This window comes from Megalobrama amblycephala, linkage group LG21 (assembly GCF_018812025.1).
Source record: "Megalobrama amblycephala isolate DHTTF-2021 linkage group LG21, ASM1881202v1, whole genome shotgun sequence".
Lineage (NCBI taxonomy): Eukaryota > Metazoa > Chordata > Actinopteri > Cypriniformes > Xenocyprididae > Megalobrama > Megalobrama amblycephala.
Window position 1 is genome coordinate 7,207,355 of NC_063064.1, and position 19,108 is coordinate 7,226,462.

At 36.9% G+C, this 19,108-nt stretch overlaps 1 protein-coding gene across 1 annotated transcript; it reads right to left on the minus strand.

Annotated features, from left to right (window-relative positions):
- Window positions 1–3,270: 3,270 nt before the first annotated feature.
- ube2v1 (ubiquitin-conjugating enzyme E2 variant 1) lies at window positions 3,271–18,737 on the minus strand. The gene is made up of 4 exons (XM_048172683.1): window positions 18,582–18,737; window positions 10,991–11,139; window positions 7,636–7,761; window positions 3,271–4,513 (listed from the first exon to the last, which is right to left on the minus strand). Exons 1-4 carry the CDS (start codon window positions 18,649–18,651, stop codon window positions 4,367–4,369), a joined length of 492 nt encoding a protein of 163 aa, XP_048028640.1. The 5' UTR covers window positions 18,652–18,737; the 3' UTR covers window positions 3,271–4,366.
- Window positions 18,738–19,108: the final 371 nt, after the last annotated feature.

The following is a 19,108-nucleotide window of genomic DNA, read 5'->3' on the forward strand; positions in this document are numbered from 1 at the left end:
TCCTATCAAATACGTTAAGTACGACATTAACAGCATGGTAAATGAAAAAAAAAAAAAAAAAAAAAAAAATAATAATAATAGATCTCAATGGGGAAAAATATCATGCTGGATATCTATATTGATATGGACTGGGTAATGTGTTAGGAACGAAAGGATGCCACATCGTTTGATGGACAGAGACACCCCGAAAATCAAAGTGAAAAAATGATGCAGCAAGCTAGTCCATTTTGCTGAAATTTCATTGCAGCAACTCAAAATGGTACTCAGTAGTTTGTATGGCCCCCACATGCTTGTATGCATGCCTGACAATGTCGGGGCATGCTCCTAATGAGACGACGGATGGTGTCTTGGGGTATTTCCTCCCAGATCTGGACCAGGGCATCACTGAGTTCCTGGACAGTCTGAGGTGCAACCTGGCGGTGTCGGATGGACTGAAACATAATCTCCCAGAGGTGTTCTATTGGATTTAGCTCAGGTGAGTGTGGGGGCCATTCAATGGTATCAGATCCTTCATTCTCCAGGAACTGCCTGCATACTCTCGCCACATGAGCCCGGGCATTGTTGTGCACCAGGAGGAACCCAGGACCCACTGCACCAGCGTAGGGTCTGACAATGAATCCAAGGATTTCATCCCAATACCTAATGGCAGTCAGGGTGCCGTTGTCTAACCTGTAGAGGTCTGTGCATCCCTCCATGGATATGCCTCCCCAGACCATCACTTACCCACCACCAAACCGGTCATGCTGAACGATGTTAATGTTCTCCAAAGCTTCTCCAGACTCTTTCACGTCTGTCACGTGCTCAGGGTGAACCTGCTCTCATCTGTGAAAAGCACAGAGCGCCAGTGGCGGACCTGCCAATTCTGGTGTTCATGGCAAATGCCAATCGAGCTCCACAGTGCCAGGCAGTGAGCACAGGGCCCACTAGAGGACGTCGGGCCCTCAGGCCACCCTCATGAAGTCTGTTTCTGATTGTTTGGTCAGAGACATTCACACCACTGGCCTGCTGGAGGTCATTTTGTAGGGCTCTGGCAGGCTTCATCCTGTTCCTCCTTGCACAAAGGAGCAGATACCGATCCTGCTGATGGGTTAAGGACCTTCTACAGCCCTGTCCAGCTCTCCTAGAGTAACTGTCTGTCTCCTGGAATCTCTTCCATGCTCTTGAGACTGTGTTGGGAGACACAGCAAACCTTCTGGCATGATGTGCCATCCTGGAGGAGTTCGACTGCCTGTGCAACCTCTGAGGCTCCAGGTATCGCCTCATGCTACCAGTAGTGACAATGACACTAGCCAAATGCAAAACTAGTGAAAAACAGTCAGAAAAGATGAGTAGGGAAAAAAATGTCAGTGGCCTCCACCTGTAAAACCATTCCTGTTTTGGGGGTCGTCTCATTGTTGCCCATTGTTAATTTCATCACACCAAAGCAGCTGAAACTGATTAACAACCCTTTCTGCTACTGAACTGACCAGATCAATATCCCAGTGAATGGTGGACTTTAAATTGTTTGGAAATGGCCGTATAACCATTCCCAGATTGATGGCAGCAAGAACTGCTTCTCTAAGTTAATTGCTGATGGCTTTCCTCCTTGGCATTGTGTTAACACACACCTGAATGCCCCAGACCAGCAAACTGCCAGAACTTCAGCTTTTACAGAGTTGGCCACACTTGATAATGAATTAATCTAAGGCATTTGATTAGCAGCGTCTGACCGCTACTTACCCTCTTAATGCCCATGGAAGCTGTAAGGGTGTACTTACTTTTTCACACATGGCTTTCCATTTTGCCATTATTTTTGTTAAATAAATGACACATTATAATATGTAATGTGTTGTTTTTCTTATGTTGTATTTACCTAATTTTAAGACCTACTAAGGACCAGATGATTTCTATTATGTCCTGATACAGATAACCATAGAATTCGAAGAGGGTGTACTTTCTTTTTCACACTCATGCATATATATATAAGTGAATTATAAGTGAAACGGTGGCCAAATCAGCCTGAATTAATGTCTTATGTGTGCACTTGTTTGTATGCAACTTTTATATAACCTTGAGTTTTTAAAGTCTTCATTGTGTGCATGTGGTCACCTATTTAGTGCATCAAGTGATCCAGCGAAGATCTGCTCTTTGAACACTTTCAGCAGTGAGTAAAATCCAAATCCCTTGCAAAAAAATAGTAATTACAATAAATTATACTACCCTGAATAAGCTGTTTCACATACCAGTTTACATGCAGCCCACAAAACAAAATAACTGAATTAACACAAATTAACTAGTTCAAAAGTTTACAAATGCTTTATACCTAATAATACTGCCTATGATCGACGACTGTATGTTTTCGGATAGTTGTTCATGAGTCCCTTGTTTATCCTGATCAGTTAAGCTGCCCAAAGTTCTTCAGAACAATCCTCCAGCTCCTGCACTCTTTGGTTTTCCAGCATCTTTCCAACAATGACTATAAATGGTTGAGATAGTTTTCACACAATCGAGGGACTCGAGAATACAACATGATGCATTAAGAGTCGGGGCGTGTAAATGATTTTGTCTTCTGGAAAACAGGGCAGTACTAAATTGAATAAGATCTATTTAAAGGTCTTATTTAATTTAGTATTGAATGCTATAAAACTTCAGTATGCAGTAATCCCTAACTCTTAAAGGGATAGTGCACCCAAAAAATAAAAATCGTCAAATTTATTCACCCTCAAGTTGTTCTAAATCTGTACGATTTTCTTCAAAAGGAGTCATTTTAAAGAATGTAAGTAACCAAACAGTTGCTGGTCCCAAACATTCTTCAAAATATCTTCTGTTTTCAACAGAACAAAGAAACAGTTCGACAGGTTTAGAACAACTTGAGGGTGAGTAATGACGACAATTTTTATTTTGGGGTGAACTATCCCTTTAATGTGGCATGCTGCTTTCACACAGACATGGATAATCCAGGTAACAACACTATTCAAGTGCATGTACACTTTTGAACTGGTTCATTTGTGCAAATTCAGTTTTGTGGACTATAAACATCTGTTATGGAAACAGTAGTTGCACTTTATTTTACAGTACATGCACTTACAGTGTACTTTACCAAGAAAGTACTGGGTAATATAAGGTAACTACATGGGTTAATGTTAGGTTTCGGGGTAAGTACCTAAGGGTTAGTACCTAGTTATTACAATTACTATGATAAGTACATAGTATGTACATGGGGAACAGGAAGTAAAATAAAGTGCTACCAAAATAACTTATTTAGGGCAGTCCCAAATAATCAAAATGCAATTTTTAGGATCCTTTTTTAATTATTAAAATGTTGCAGATTCTGCAAGGGCTATGTAAACTTATTAATCACAGCTGTTCATTGAAGGTGGAGCAACATGTAGCAACAGTGTGTGGGTTTTTGTCATAGACTGTTCAGTGATTTAAAGCACAGTACGACCGAACAGTGAATCACGTTGTTGATTTTTTTTTTTCCTTCTCTAAAACCTGCAATTTATCGTAATTCACAACGTTTCTAATTTTTCTATAACATATTAATCACAAAATTTATTCATAGTATTCATGGTGTCAAAGCTCTCAACAGCTCAATGGAACGAATCATGTTAAAGTTGAAGTGTGTAATCTATGCAGCACCAAACTAATGTGTAAAAATAACCAGCCATCAACCTACAACTGCCTTATAGTTTTCTCTGCACATGAAGCTAGGATAGAACATAGTCAAATACAAATTGCACACTTCATTTTTGATGTTGTTAGACACTTTCTATCATTGAGCTTCCGTTGTTATTTTGCACAAACTTTTAATTAACCCATGAAGTGACCTAAAGCTGAGAGCCTGAAGGAAGAAAGTAATGAGACACCGAACTTTAACCGGTCAGGCCAGAAACCTCCGATCAAACAGTCAAGACTGCTGATTCTGATGCTATCATCACTAGAAAAAGATGAAAAAAAAAGAAAAGAAAATCTTAATATTCCCACCACACAGCATGTTACATGATAGCACAAATTCATTTCCACTTGCAGAACTATTCTCAAATGAGGGCACACAGATTACACTCAATAAGATCATTTGTTATTTTTACAATTTGCATGTATAACAAATAAACATTTAAAAAAAAAAGATTAGAATGATGTACAGTATTCTGCTGTGCACACCACTACATCCATGGTTTCTGTCCAATGGGAGCTCCTGAGGCAGGACTGCTCATTGGTTGCTGCAGCACATGGGGAGTGGTCAGGAACAGGGAGGAATTCTCATGAGTCCAGAAAGAAAGAAAAAAAAAAAAAAAAAAAAAAAAAAAAGAGGAGGAATGCTCAGCCTTGCGTGTGTGAATGTGTTCTGATGAAGGTAGAGAAGAAGACGACAGAAGCTCTGAGCTCAGTTGCTGTAGATCTGTCCTTCGGGAGGCTGCGGCAGCTTCATGTTTTCTTTGCACATCATGAGTCGTCGCAGCTCCTGCAGGACCACACGGATGCTGTAGGAATTCTGCCACTTGGCCAGTGAGGACACAGCTCGCATATCAACCTAAGTGAGCCAAAGACATTTACACAATGCATTAACCAGCACAAAAAGAAAGACAGAATTTGGCCAATTTTGAGGGTTTTCTAAAAAAAAAAAAAAAAAAAAAAAAAAAAAAAAAAAGCATAATCTTTGAGATGATCTACTATGATGGGAATACAATTATGGCTAAAGATCACATGAGCAACAGACTATATTCACAAAAACAGAGTTTTTACTATGGAAAACATGTTATGACATTTTGGGATCTATGATTTCCGCCAAGGGGACATTTAATGAAAGTGTTTAAGTGCTATAATCGGGTGCATCTACCAACTTTGTTTTGGTAAGCCTTTCTCTGCAAGCATGTGAAAAAGGAGCTGCTCAGATTATAATATTACAGCCCCTTAATCTGTACATTTCAACCCACAGCGCCACCATTTGGTTTTCGCAAGCGACAACTGCGAACATGTACCAGCAACACTGGTCTTGGAGTGCAGCTGTCCTGCACAGTTTAGCTACAACCCTGATCAAACACACTTGAATGTCTTAAGGATTACTAAAGCTACGTGAAGGAAGGGGAGTTGGGTCGGAGCAAAACTCTGCAGGACAGCAGCACTCAAGAACGACCGTCCCTGAGCTTGTGATGGGTCAGCTATGTTAACGTTATCAGTGATCTGTTACCGGCTCCATAAACTCCTGGCATCTGAGCCAATAAGGACGCAGTGGTGTAATTTTATTTATGAAGGGAATGTGTTCAAATAAATTCATATACCATTATGCGCAAGTCATTTTACACCAGACTGCTTTGCACACGATGGTCAGTAAAACAGGATTTGCACAGAAGTTGATTCTTAAAGATGATCGTTACTACTAACTGTTCATGATCCAATATTATTTTTATTAGGGTGACCATACATCTTTTTTTCCTGGACATTTCCTGGGCAGCGTTTCCCAAAAGCATCGTAAGCCTAAGTTGATCATAGCTCCATTGCCAACAATGGAGCTACGATCAACTCAGGCTTACGATGCTTTTGGGAAATGCAGCCCTGGCCAGTAGGGCTGAACGATTATGACAAAAATCTAAATCGTCGATTAATCCTTTGAAATCGTGATTGCGATTATTAATTACGATTATCACAATTTACATTTAATGATGTATTGAATAGCTTTATACCTTTGTTTGAAGCAACTGCATGCCATATTTGTGTATAAAAATAAAACAACAAGCTGAAAACATGCTTCCTGAAATTTTTAATTTTTTTTTTAACATTAAACCTCAAATGTCAACTATACATTGGTTTGGGTTCTTCTTTAAATAATAATAATAATAAAAAAAGTAAACATATGCATGGTATAATAATATGGGTTTTTGCATCGGGTTGTTCTTGGAACTTAGATATAGGAACTTGCCACCAGGGTGGTTCCCCGAGAGCTAATGTTATTATTATACTATTGTGCGCATACACTGTGTCTGCGCTATTTCTCTGTTCGCAAGCTTTGCACTGTGTCATCTGTGTAGGTGCCTCCCACGAGCACAGCATGCAAGCAATTCGTATGATTTGATTGGTTGTCTGGGAACGTTGCAAACAAAGCGCTAAATGGCTGCAAGGAGAGCGGACACGCCAGATTCCGGAGTGTGGTGAACTTCGAATCTCGCCGCCGCCGCCGTTCAAGCTAATATCAGACAAAAGTAAACAGTAAGGGAAAACAATTCCTCATAAATTTGTTTCCAAAGAGACCAAATGAGAACCTATATTGTTCGAGCGATGCGACGGCGACCTAAATGCCGCTGTTTACGTTGTGTAAATGTTTGCTGAATGGGAATCTGCATTTTCCTACATAATGAGAAACAAGCCGGTTTTCTTTCAAGTTTCTAAGCCGGTGATAAACGCTCTCATCGAACTCTAAACACCAAAAGTGTGTGACAAATCATTAGAGATACATTGTAAATATGGAAAACAATATGTAAACGATGTTTGTGTGCATCTTGCATTAAAATAATAATAATATAATAATAATAATAATAATAATAATAATAATAATAATAATAATAATAACTTAATATTGGTCATATCATTTTGAGATAGCGTGACGATAAACTAAAAACATTATCAAAAATTATTAAAAATATTAAACACTCACAAAATTCATCAAGATCAAGATCTAATATTTCTGAGGTGCTCTATTTAAATAAAAACACAATTCAAACACAAGAGTGTTACATGACAGTATCAGTGAGTGCTGTGTGAAATAAAATAAAAATATAATATTATATATTAAGGGGCCCCCACACACTGTCTTTGCATAGGGCCCAAGAATCGGTGGTACACCCCTGGTGACGCTTGTGGTGTTTTCAGCACCTCACTGTATGAGGACACATGAATTTCATCTCCAGAGCTGCCCTGAGCAGGGACAGGGGTGGTTATGGGGCCCGGGCCACTGCCCCCTCACCCTCATGGGCTGCGGTGCCCCTCTATGATAAATCTGCAGAAACACCTCGACAGAGTTCGTTTTTATTGCTAATGTTTTGCTTCTTGTTTATTGAAACTGTCTGTGTACTGTGTACTGTGTACAAACTTCCATCAAATTGAATGGAGAAATCTTTAAATGGTAGGCCATCATGTCTACAGATGCACCTGCTCAGCCAGAATCGGCTCGAAGTCGTGCATCTTCAAACACACAAAACACATCTAAAATGGGAAAGAGTTATGCGATTGACAGACAGACTTTTTACAAACTGCCAAAAGCTACAGAAATAAGCAGCAAATGGATCGCTGCAATTCACAGACACAACTGTAATCCAGGCAGCAAGACACGGATTTGAAGTTACTGTTTTGTGTCAGATATTTTGAGGTAAAAATCATACCCTAGGTTATATATTGTATTAATATTGTATTGTTATTAAATATTTACCATATTATAGTCTGCATAACTATAATTTATTTTGTCAGTATTTATGAAGGAAAAAAAAAAAAACACCCATTATGATGAGCCTTGAGTACCACAAAGGAGGACTGGTTAGATAATGTTAGACAAAACCAGTTGTCCTTACAACTCAAGTATAGATAGAGTATATCTAGTATATGCATATGACAAGAGAAGCAGACGAGGAAGTACTGAAGTACTCAATATTCAGTTGTACTTACCACACCATTTGAGTTATGCACTCCATTCAAGTTGATCTTCGTCACAAAGCGAACAAAAGGGGGCGTTTCTGGATATCTTGGTCCACATTCTACTCTGAGGCTGTACATCCTGTTCTCATAGATAGTCTGCATGAATAAAACAAATATCATCATTATGACAGGATTTCTTCAGGTTTTATAATGGATAATTTAAGACCTTTTCAATAACTTAAAAGAACACTCCACTTTTTTTTAAATTTTCCAACTCCCTTAGAGTTAAACAGTTTAGTTTTACTGTTTTTGAATCCATTCAGTCGATCTCCGGGTCTGGCGGTACCACTTTTAGCATAGCTTAGCATAGTTCATTGAATCTGATGAGACTTTTGATATTTTTCCTATTTAAAACTTGAATCTTTGGCTGAATGGATTCGAAAATGGTAAAACTCAACTGTTTAACTCTAGGGGAGTTGGAAAATGAGCCCATTTTCAAAAAAAGTGGAGTGTTACTTTAAAACGAACAAAAAAATAAATAAATAAATAAATAAAACACAATACATCAATATGTTCTCTAGATTTAAAATGTCTAGGGAGAAACTCGAGTTATATTAGCAACATTTCCGAGTCTGAAAATTCAACTTGCAACAAATATCCATTACTTTTTAATTCATAAAAATTACAAAAAAAGTAGTTTGAATCGCTCTGCTCCCAACCACTAGAATATGGAAATAAGTTTTACTGTACCTTCTGATCACACTACACAGAGGAGATGTTCTTCCTCAGTAGTTTTGTCTCGTTTTCCCCAATGCAATCCTTTAAAGATTCTTAAATCAAGAAACATTTACTTGATATGCAAAATGACAAAAATAAGAAGTCTTATGAAACTGATCAAAATTAAGTGAGTTTATGATTAAAGCAAGAACAAATATCTGCCAGTGGGCTCAGAAAAATCTACTTCATTCAAAGCGAGGTTTTCATAACTCATTTGCAGATATTTGTCCATGTTTTAAATATAAACTCACTTAATCTTTCATTTTATATTTGCATTTCAAGTAAAAGTATTTTGATCTAAGGATGTTTACATGTTTGTATTGAAAACAGAACAAAAATACTGGAGGAAGATATTCATTTTTTTGCGATGCATGAAACATTTAATGCCATGACTTTATGAATTTAAAACTTTCTGCTCTGATTTAAGACTTTAAGACCCGCAGAAACCCTAATTCTAAAAGTATATCACACTGATGACTCCCATATTTAAAAACACATTGGTGAAACTCATCAACAGTTTGGAACCGGATCTTATCAGCCTAGCAAACACAAAGAAACGTAAGATGGTGCACAAAACAAAGAAATAAATGTAGAACAATGAAGATGCCAGGTTTGGTCTGGTCCCTATAATGGAGCAGGATTGGACACCCCTGGATTAAGTCTATTTTTATTTCCACCAGGGACATAATGCCCCAAACAGACTAAAACACATGCTCTTGTGCAGTTCATGAACACCAGAAGTCTTAAAGCTTATTTGGGCCTTCTTCAGTTCATAAGAGTGTTGAATGCTACTGCTCTGCATTGTAAGAAATTTAATGATTCTAGTCCCATAAAAATTCTATGATTCTATAATTAAAAGATTTAATTTAAAAAATTTTTTTATATAATTAAAGAACTGTTCTTTGATTATTAACAATTAGCTAAATACATTTAACATTTAGTACAACAAAATGTGTCTCACAAACCCCAAGCATACACAAAGTAAGGGTTGCAAGAGAAATATTCTTTCTTATGTGCATTCAATCAATGTTGCTGCTTATACATGATTAATTTTGTTAATCTTATATGAGTTACATAGATTTCCTTATATGATCTTTGCGTAAGGGTCAATAACGTGACTTTTTGTCCAAAGGCCTTAATAATAATAATAATAAAAACAAAGATATGACATCCAAAGTATGTAAGGCAGTACAACTAGATCTCTTTTATTGAATCCATATAAAAGATTGCTTCATATAAAAGGTATTTTAAAGATTTTGAAGTGTCAAAAGGTCATTTGGTTTAACCGTCCAAAGGCCAATACAACCATTTCATTTGTGATTAAAATATCTTAAAATGCAATAAATGTACATATTTTTTATTCTGGCATGACTTTATAACATCATATATCTGCATGGCGCAAAATGGTATTCAAATTATGTGTAATAATTTGTTACATTTATATAATCGCTTTTCTGGGTGAAAAATGACTTTATTTTGCTAGAGTTTATTTCGCCCAATAAAAATAATTTTATATTTTTATTAATTAAAATGATTGTTTATTATTTTTCAGTTATAAATCTCTTTAATATTTAAAGATGTTAACTGTAATCTTATGCTGCAAAATGATAACTTACAAAGGATTAATCACAATTATTTAATGAACGAAGAACATAAAAATATGACAAAGCCCTAAAACAGACAATTAATCGGAATAACTGCAATTATTTTTCAGACAATTAATCGACAGTCAAATTTCATAATCGAGAAAGGCCTAGTTGGCGCTTTGTCAGTGTCCTCTTTACTCTGCCATGTTTTTCACTGTGAGAAAATGGACGCAAGAGTTGGCAGCCCTGCAAGCAATGAAAAAGGTTTTGCCACAAACTCAACTTCGTTATCTTGATATCGCGAGACAGCTTTTCACCTCGACGAGAAATATCGTCCGTTTTAATATCACAAAATCTCATGGCACGAGATCTAGTCACACCCTTACTGGTTTTGATGTAAAAAGCTTACCAACATTATAAGTGGACTTCAGAGAACATGTTTATAAAAAAAAAAAAAAAAAGTGTAATTCATGACCCCTTTTAAAATTAAATTCTTGCGATGTTGATTTTTCATACAGCACAGCAGTTCAATATGCATTTGCAATCATGCTAATATTTGAGAAAAACAGCAATCCTGCATTTTGCGTCATGAATTTTGGGCCATTCTAACAGGCTAGTAAGCACTCTGAATGCACACTCGCAGTAGTCCATCATACATACTAGCTCCACCACAGTGAATGCACTGGCCTCTGAAGGTGTGTTTGGGTTTTGCAAAATAAGTGACATAATGTCTGCTTGCACATTGTTAAAAATACAATATTATCATAGACGATACATATCGCACATCCTTACATCAAAGTGTAGTAATATGCCTTTTTTCCCCTCAGTAATATTGTTATTGGCATATTTGGTTCTTTTCAGAGTCATGCAGAGTGCATTTTCTAATACCATAAACACTGACCTCTTGTTTTTCTGAGTAGAAACATGTGAAATGATAAAAAATATTATAGAATTATTCATGCACAAGAATATGAATCTACACATATTAAGTCAACAGGGCCCAGAAAGCTAGTAGAACTGACCCTCGGGGGTCCGATGATCATTCCTCTCCAGCGTGTGAGGGTCATGTCCTCATCGTCTTCCAGACCCCAGCTCACCGTCCCATCTCCAACACCCTTCTGACCCTCCTCAAGCTCCTCCAGCAGCCGGAAGTTACGGGGGACTTTCACGCCTGTGAAAACACACACAATAACGTTAACATCTGCTGCTGAAATAATGTTCAAAACAGATTCTGCAGGGGAAACTGCTCGCTGATATAGAAATTCTGAGTTTACATATGGCTGGAAATGTATTTTTAGTTTTCTAAGCCAGCCAGTGTAAAAGATAATTCCCAATTCTACTGTCAGTGAGCTTGATTTCCTGAAGGTGATCTTAAAGAAAGGCCCGTTTTTGACTAACAAACACTGGATTAAGAACAAAGACTCAATTGAGCATGATACTGATAATGAAACCAGGAAGTGCAGTCCCAAGAACTTTTGTTTTGTGATATTAGTTTAAATTGGATTGCAAACTACTAAATGTTACTATTGTGGTTTATCTAGTGGGGATTGGTGCGGACCAGGTAGTACTTGGATGCTCAGATTTGATCAAAAGGTGGTACACAGCCTGAAATATTTGAGAACCGAAATCAATATCAAGATTCAGTACAGACTTCTTCAGTAACAAAATATTATCCCCCAAGAGTGCAACAGTGTCCGTGCACTGTTGTAGTATTAGGAAGTATTTTTCCTATTCACTTTTTCCCACATTTATTTTTTTTAAAAAGTGTGCGAAAAGGCTACAATTTAATGAAGCACTGCAAATGACAATCAAATAAAAAAGGATAGAGAACTATAAAACTATTGATGTAGATATGCTGATTGTTTATAAAGAAACAATATGTTTTACATTGTGTATATATACATATTTTGAAAACAAACATTTAAATAGTTTGACAGCATAGGAAGACTATTACGTCATACGCGGTATTTCATGGGAGTGGGCGGAGCTGAAAAGAGTTATTTTGACATTATTTGCTTGCCGTGATTATCTGATTGGGTGGAGATTTTTTGCAGAATCATGGGTAGAGTTTCATTGTTAAATACGGTCATTTAAAATACAGGCTGATAGCTTCAACAGAATTAATTCCCTATATGGACAAAGTGAACGGCAGTTGAACTCTATAACACATGAAACAAATAATTTTATTAGCTTCCAATAAAGTGTGTGGGCATCCAAGGAACTGCCCTTAGCTGGTTCAGATCTTATCTTAGTAATAAGAACCTTTTCAGTAGGTATTGGTCGCGCTGTTTCATCTGTAGCTCCCCTTACCTGTGGTGTTCCCCAAGGATCTATTCTGGTTCCCATTTTGTTTTCATTTTACATGCTTCCACTAGGTTCAGTTTTTAGGAAGCATGGAGTGTCTTTTCATTTTTATGCAGGCGACACCCAAATCTATTTAACTTTAAAACATAAAGACAAGCAAGTCCTAGAAACCTTGCTTGCAGCTTAGCTGATGTATGATCTTGGATGTCTCTGAACTTTTTGCATTTAAATGAGGGTAAGACTGAAGAAATTGTCTTTAGGGCTCTCAGTAGGAAAAGGAAAACCAAATATTAATTGTGGTCATTTAAATTATTATATCAAACCAACTGAAAAATTGGAGTTCTTTTTGATTCTTCCCTTAAGTTTGACCAACATATAAATTCAGTAGTTAAGTCATGTTTTTTTTCATCTTAAAGGGCATATTGCAGGTTAGAGCTTTAGTGATTCAATGTGTAGAAAAATAATGTATGAAATAGATTTTCTTGAAAAAACACGCATAAATACGCTACATAGGCTTCTGGAGTCGTTTTTTGTGAGAGAATTTTACTTCCGCATCTGAAAAATGCCAAATCGGACGTGACGTCACTGAAGGGAACGCGATCAATATAAACTATAGAAAAACAATGGATCGCAATGACAGTTCGGATGCTGAGGAAATTGTAAATGCTTATTTATACTCGTATAACTAATCACAGCCATACAATTAGCCTGCTATGTGGTCAAGAGAGCAGGGACAGGCCAGAATTAGACAGAATAACGGTCAAAAGAGACAAATTGAGCTGTTGTGTGAGGAGAAGCAGTGGAGAACAGGACAGAGACCGGTGTTAGCTTATAGATATAACGTTAACGACATGTGCTCAGATCACAATATTGTACAGATTATTATCATGAATCAGGCAATAGCAAAGCTATTGGTCATCTAGGAGTAGGCCTAACCGATTACTAATAACAGAAACGAATAAACTTTGATCAAGCGTATGTCACACGCGTTAATATCCGTCCACACTAACGTTACGTGATATAGCCGTTTCTCATCACGACTGATTTGGTAGTTAGCAAATGTAATAATCAAACACAAAACTTAAAATGTGCACCGTAAGTCTTCATCGAGCTGCATCTCTGACGGATCCGTGATCATGTCTCCCGCCGGCGGCCAAACATATAGTGTTAACTTACTAGTATTTCATGTTATCTTCATTAATTCTGTGTTATGAGTTTATTCCGTGCCCATTCACTGATTGTGTGAGGATGTATGACGCCGTGATTATGTAGTTGTGTGAACTTGAATGTATATATAAGTTTACATACATGGCATGCATGAAATTGGAGTATTTACATTACCAGCACATCATTCAAAACTGTTTTGTGTGAGTGTGAGACTGTATGCATGTGTACATAATTTGTATTCATCAGTGTTGAAATTGATTCAAGTAAAAACGGCGAAGAAGCATAGCCTGTGTAAGTTTATTCATTTAATATAATCATTTACAGAAGTATTACAATGTTGAACTCCATCATATCGCCAGGATGATAATCCTCCAGTCTAAAATGAACGCGTTTTTCGACGCAGATGCAGAAGTGAAGTCCGTCTCTTCACCTGCACAAAACAAACCCCGGCACAGAAGATAGCAGTGTAGTTTTTCTTGTTAGTAAACCTCTGTACTCGATGTCCTGACAGGCTGAAGTTTGTGCAGCCTCCACAAACACAATAATTTACCATTACGATGATAAATAGAATACAAAAACTAGGGCTGCACGATTAATCGCATGCTATTCTCACGCGCATTTCGTCAGTAAAGCCGGTTCCCTGATTACCGCTAAATCGCCATCACCTGTTTTTAAACGCAGCGCCTTTTAATAGACGGAGCCGTAGTTCACGGACAAGCCACGCAATATCGCGTTCATTATCGCAGGCGATTCATCTGCGATATGAACGCGATATTGCGTGGCTTTTCAGTGACCTACGGCTCTGTCTATTAAATGCCGCTTCATTTGAAAGCAGGTGATGGCGATTTAGCGGTAATCAGGGAACCGGCTTTACTGACGAAATGCGCGTGAGAATAGCATGCGATTAATCGTGCAGCCCTAACAAAAACTACCGAAAACACACTGATTCACGGCCGCTGTTGCTAAATACCAATATATTCTGCACTGAATCAACACAGAGCTCTGCGAACATCTCCCTGTAGTGACGTAAAATGACGTGACGCTGAAAAAAAAGCGGGTTTTACAGAGACCGTCACTTTATCTACTAAATTAATGCCCTTATGTCTCGCAAAACATTTTTAAACCCTGCAGTACCTTTTTATATGGTATTTTTGTACAAGGTTATATATTCATCTCGCAAAAAATGTTAAACCTGCAATATGCACTTTAAACTTTTGTCAAAAGTTAAAACTTTCCTGTCTTTTAAAGATCTTGAAAGTATGTTTTTGTTTTATCTCAATTGGACTACTGTAACTCATTGTATGTTGGATGACCTCAATCCTCCATGTCTCGACTACAGATGGTCCAAAATGCCGCAGCCAGGTTTTTAACAGGGGTTCGTAAACGACAACACATTACTCTGATTTTAGTGTCTCTTAATTGGTTTCCAGTGTGTTATGGAGTTGAATTTAAGATTTTTTCTGTTTGTTTTTAAGTCTTTAAATGGTCCGGCACCTTCCTATTTGTCAGACCTTTTAAGCGTGAATAAGTCAGTTAGATGATTGCGATCCTCAGACAGTATTACTCTGTCTTATCCAAGATCAAGATTGAGGTTGAGAGGTGACCTTGCGTTGGCAGTGGCCGGTCCTAAGTTATGGAACGGTCTTCCTTTATCTGTAAGATCTGTATATGATTTTATATAGATCTTACTTTTGCATTTCATTAATTATGACTCTTGGTTTCTTAAATTTAGTGATGTCTTTTTATTATTACTGTGTCTTATTTTATTCTTTTCTCTGTACAGAACAGTGGTCAACAGGGATGGGTAGTATTTATGATACATGTATTTCAAATACAAAATAGTATTTTGAAATTTGTATTTGATAGGGTTGATGAAAATTTGTTTGTATTTTGTATCAAAATACTTTAGAGTTTTAAATACGGCCTCTGATTGGTGCTCGCCCAGACTTGCTGAGTTCAGAACAGATGTTAAGTTTTGGTGTTTGTTTTAGTAGCCTAGGCTAAATAGTTTACCATTTTACATAATGTTCTTGAAAACTATTATAGCGAGCTGCAGTCCCCTATATTTATGATTAACAATCAATTGATTAATTAGTTAGAAACTAGTTGCTATGATTACAGATGCCATCAGTTGTCTTCTTATAAATGAGTTGTTTGTCATTGAGTCAGTGTTGCTGATGAAAAGTAGGCCCTTCATTACCAAACACCAAGTAACTAAATTAGGATATGAGTCATGTGCAAACTGTTAAACTGCTGGTTATTTTAAAACTAACCTTCATCTGGGAGATGACAGGGATATGTGAATATTTGATCTGTTAAAGCCACAATATGTACATTTTCATTGCTAATGGTCCCTTATTCAGTCGCTTATCCTTGATTTTGTGGAATCATGGGATGTGTTGTCTTCACGTCTACAGCCAGTGGAAAAGAATCGGATGGGACTCGGGCAGAAATCATGTTCATGGATGCGATTATTAACATTACTGTAGTATGAAGCAGAGCAGGGCGAGTGATGTTGGAGCTGAATGAGACCGCTGGAGCAATTGATAATGAGAGACAAGCGCGACACGCGTCTCGAGAGCAGCGGAGTTTTTTTTATTATGCCACAGTCGGTGCTTCCGCTTTTTTTCTGTCTAGCGTATGTGTAAAGCAGTGCTGTTTATTATGTTAGATACATTTGAGCATGATGAAAGTTGTTATAGTGCTACTCTGTGTTCATTCGGCTATGAGACACTTGTTGTAAACTAGATCGATATTAGTCATGGTAAAACATGGTACTCACGGTAAATCAAGAAAACGAGATTTAAACAAGAAGCTACATAACATGATTAGTTTTCTGTCAATGAATGAATCCAAACAGTTCCTCATCTGTCTAATAAATCATATAATGTGTTTTATTAAGCAGATGAGGAATATAATGCGTCTTTAGTGTTTCCATGGTTTCTACAAAATAAAACCAGAAACCGAGGGATTTAAACATTCTTGGAAACATTTGGGATAATGTAAGTAAAGAAGTCAACAAAATACAGTCAAACCAAAAATTATTCAGACATTTTTGATATATTTTTTCTAGTGGGTGCAGGCCACTATAGTTCATTTATGTAAGTGAGGATAGCAAAATAAAGTAAACTGTGACATATTATACCCAAAAGTTCTTCATACACCAGTATACCATACTACCAGTAAAATTAAAAAAAATTTGGAACCAAATTAATAATTCAGACACTTCGACCTGACCAAGTGTTATCTGACATAATTAAGATAATTTTTTCTGACACAGTTACACTTTGAGATCGTCATATTTTATTACCATTTTTTTTTAAACTATAGTGAATAAACTATATTAAAGTGTTAGTTCACCCAAAAATGAAAATTCTGTCATTTATTACTCACCCTCATGTCGTTCCACACCCGTAAGACCTTCGTTCATCTTCAGAACACAACTTAAGATATTTTTGATCAAATCCGATGGCTCAGTGAGGCCTTCATAGCCAGCAATGACATTTCCTCTCTGAAGATCTATTAATGTGCTAAAAACAAATTTAAATCAGTTCATGCGAGTACAGTGGTTCAATATTAATATTATAAAGTGACGAGAATATTGTTGGTTCTGCAAAAAAAAAAAAAAAAAAAAAAAAAACGACTTATTTAGTGATGGCTGATTTCAAAACACTGCTTCAGGAAGCTTCGGAGCACAAATTAATCAGCGTATCGAATAATGATTCGGCTCGCGTGTCAAACTGCCAACGGCTGAAATCACGTGACTTTGGCGCTCCGAACAGCTGATTCGATGCACCGATTCATTTACGCTCCGAAGCTTCCTGAAGCAGTGTTTTGAAATCGGCCATCACTATATAAGTAGTTATTTTGTTTTTCTGGCACACCAAAAAATATTCTCGTCACTTTATAATATTAATATTGAACCACTGTACTCACATGAACTGATTTAAATATGTTTTTAGTACCTTTATGGATCTTGAGAGAGGAAGTGTCATTGCTCCCTATGAAGGCCTCATGGAGCCATCGGATTTCAACTACAATATCTTAATTTGTGTTTCAAAGATGAACGAAGGTCTTACGGGTGTGGAACAACTTTGTAGTTTATTTTGATACACTTAAAATAAGGTATTTGGTGTTTTATTTTAAAATACATTTTGATGTATTTTTGCCCAACCCTGGTGGTCAACTTTTGTTGTGTTTATTTGTGCTTTATAAATAAATGAAATTAAATGAAATGAATAAAAAGAGCAAAAATTACATGCATGTGCATATGATGTGACAAAATCTCTCTCTCTCTCTGTGTATATGTGTGTGTGTATATTATATATATATATATATATATATATATATATATATATATATATATATATATAAAGATGTCATATGTGTGCTGATAAAATAGCTTATAGAGAAATGTTTTTTAACCAGAACAAAGCAACTTACATATGAATGCACATTAAAAATGTTGTAATGCTTATCAGATAATTAATGTTAGATATTGTGTTTAAATGGAAGATGTTATGAAGTGTGAGGTTTTCATTGTGTTCCCTGGGTCTGTAAAGATCACAGAAGTCAATGGCTGTGCCTCAAATTAGCCAGCTGCCTACCTAGACAGCACTTTGATATACGTATTCTTAAACATAACGAGCTGCCAACCTAGAAAGAACTTATAAAACATCACTGAAGTTAAACTGACACAGAACGCGTCTGAGATACACAGAACTGCAGTCTAGATAGGCAGCTCACCCGGTTTTGAGACACAGCCAGTGTATTGTGTTGTTTCTCTATCATGACGCTGCAGTTGAATAAGCTACATGGCTAACCGACAGAATAGGCTGATTACATTAAAAAGCTGTTGTATTTTCACCCTTATACATTAAGAACCATGTATATGAATCTTAAACTATTTAAAACTGACTCAAACATAAAGTCCATCGACATTAAACGCGAAAAATGACACGGATTTGACAGGCTAATGCTGTGCAAACACACCCACATGAATGCTGAGACGCTAAACACAGCAACACGAGTGAATATTTCAATGAAAGTATACTTTTCCAGCGTTTTACCATATCATAACACTCGTTGTGCACACTAAAGAAAGAAATAATCTGATACAATAGCAGTTTTTCATAAATTTACCTGATCCGGCGGCGGCCGCCATCTTGTTGCTCAGCAGCGGGGACGCGCCAACAGTGAACAATCTCCTCATGAATAATGCATGTGAATAATCAGTGAACTGGATGTTGAAGTTCACTCTGGTGCGTTTATATAGGCTACTCAAAACTGCATTACTGCTCCACAATCCAATATATTTAAAAATGACCTTCCCTATAAATGACTGCAACTGTTGTTGTTAATGTATTTTGTTTTCTTTATATAGCATATGATGACTGTCGGAGCATTTTTGAGAGGAGACATTATTAAATTTGCAGATGATTCTGTGTCTCTCCTCACTGATTCAGATGGTAGTCATGAACTAGTGGTAGATCATTTTATTCAGTGGTGTGATACTTCATTTTTAAATACTGGTGCTTTCAAAACAAAATAAATTTATTGATTTTCGTAAGAACAACACTGTAGCTACTTGTGTTGCATGCTATCATAATGGACAGCATAGCCATATTTAGGGACAGTACTTGATGATAAATTACATTTTAAGGCACTGA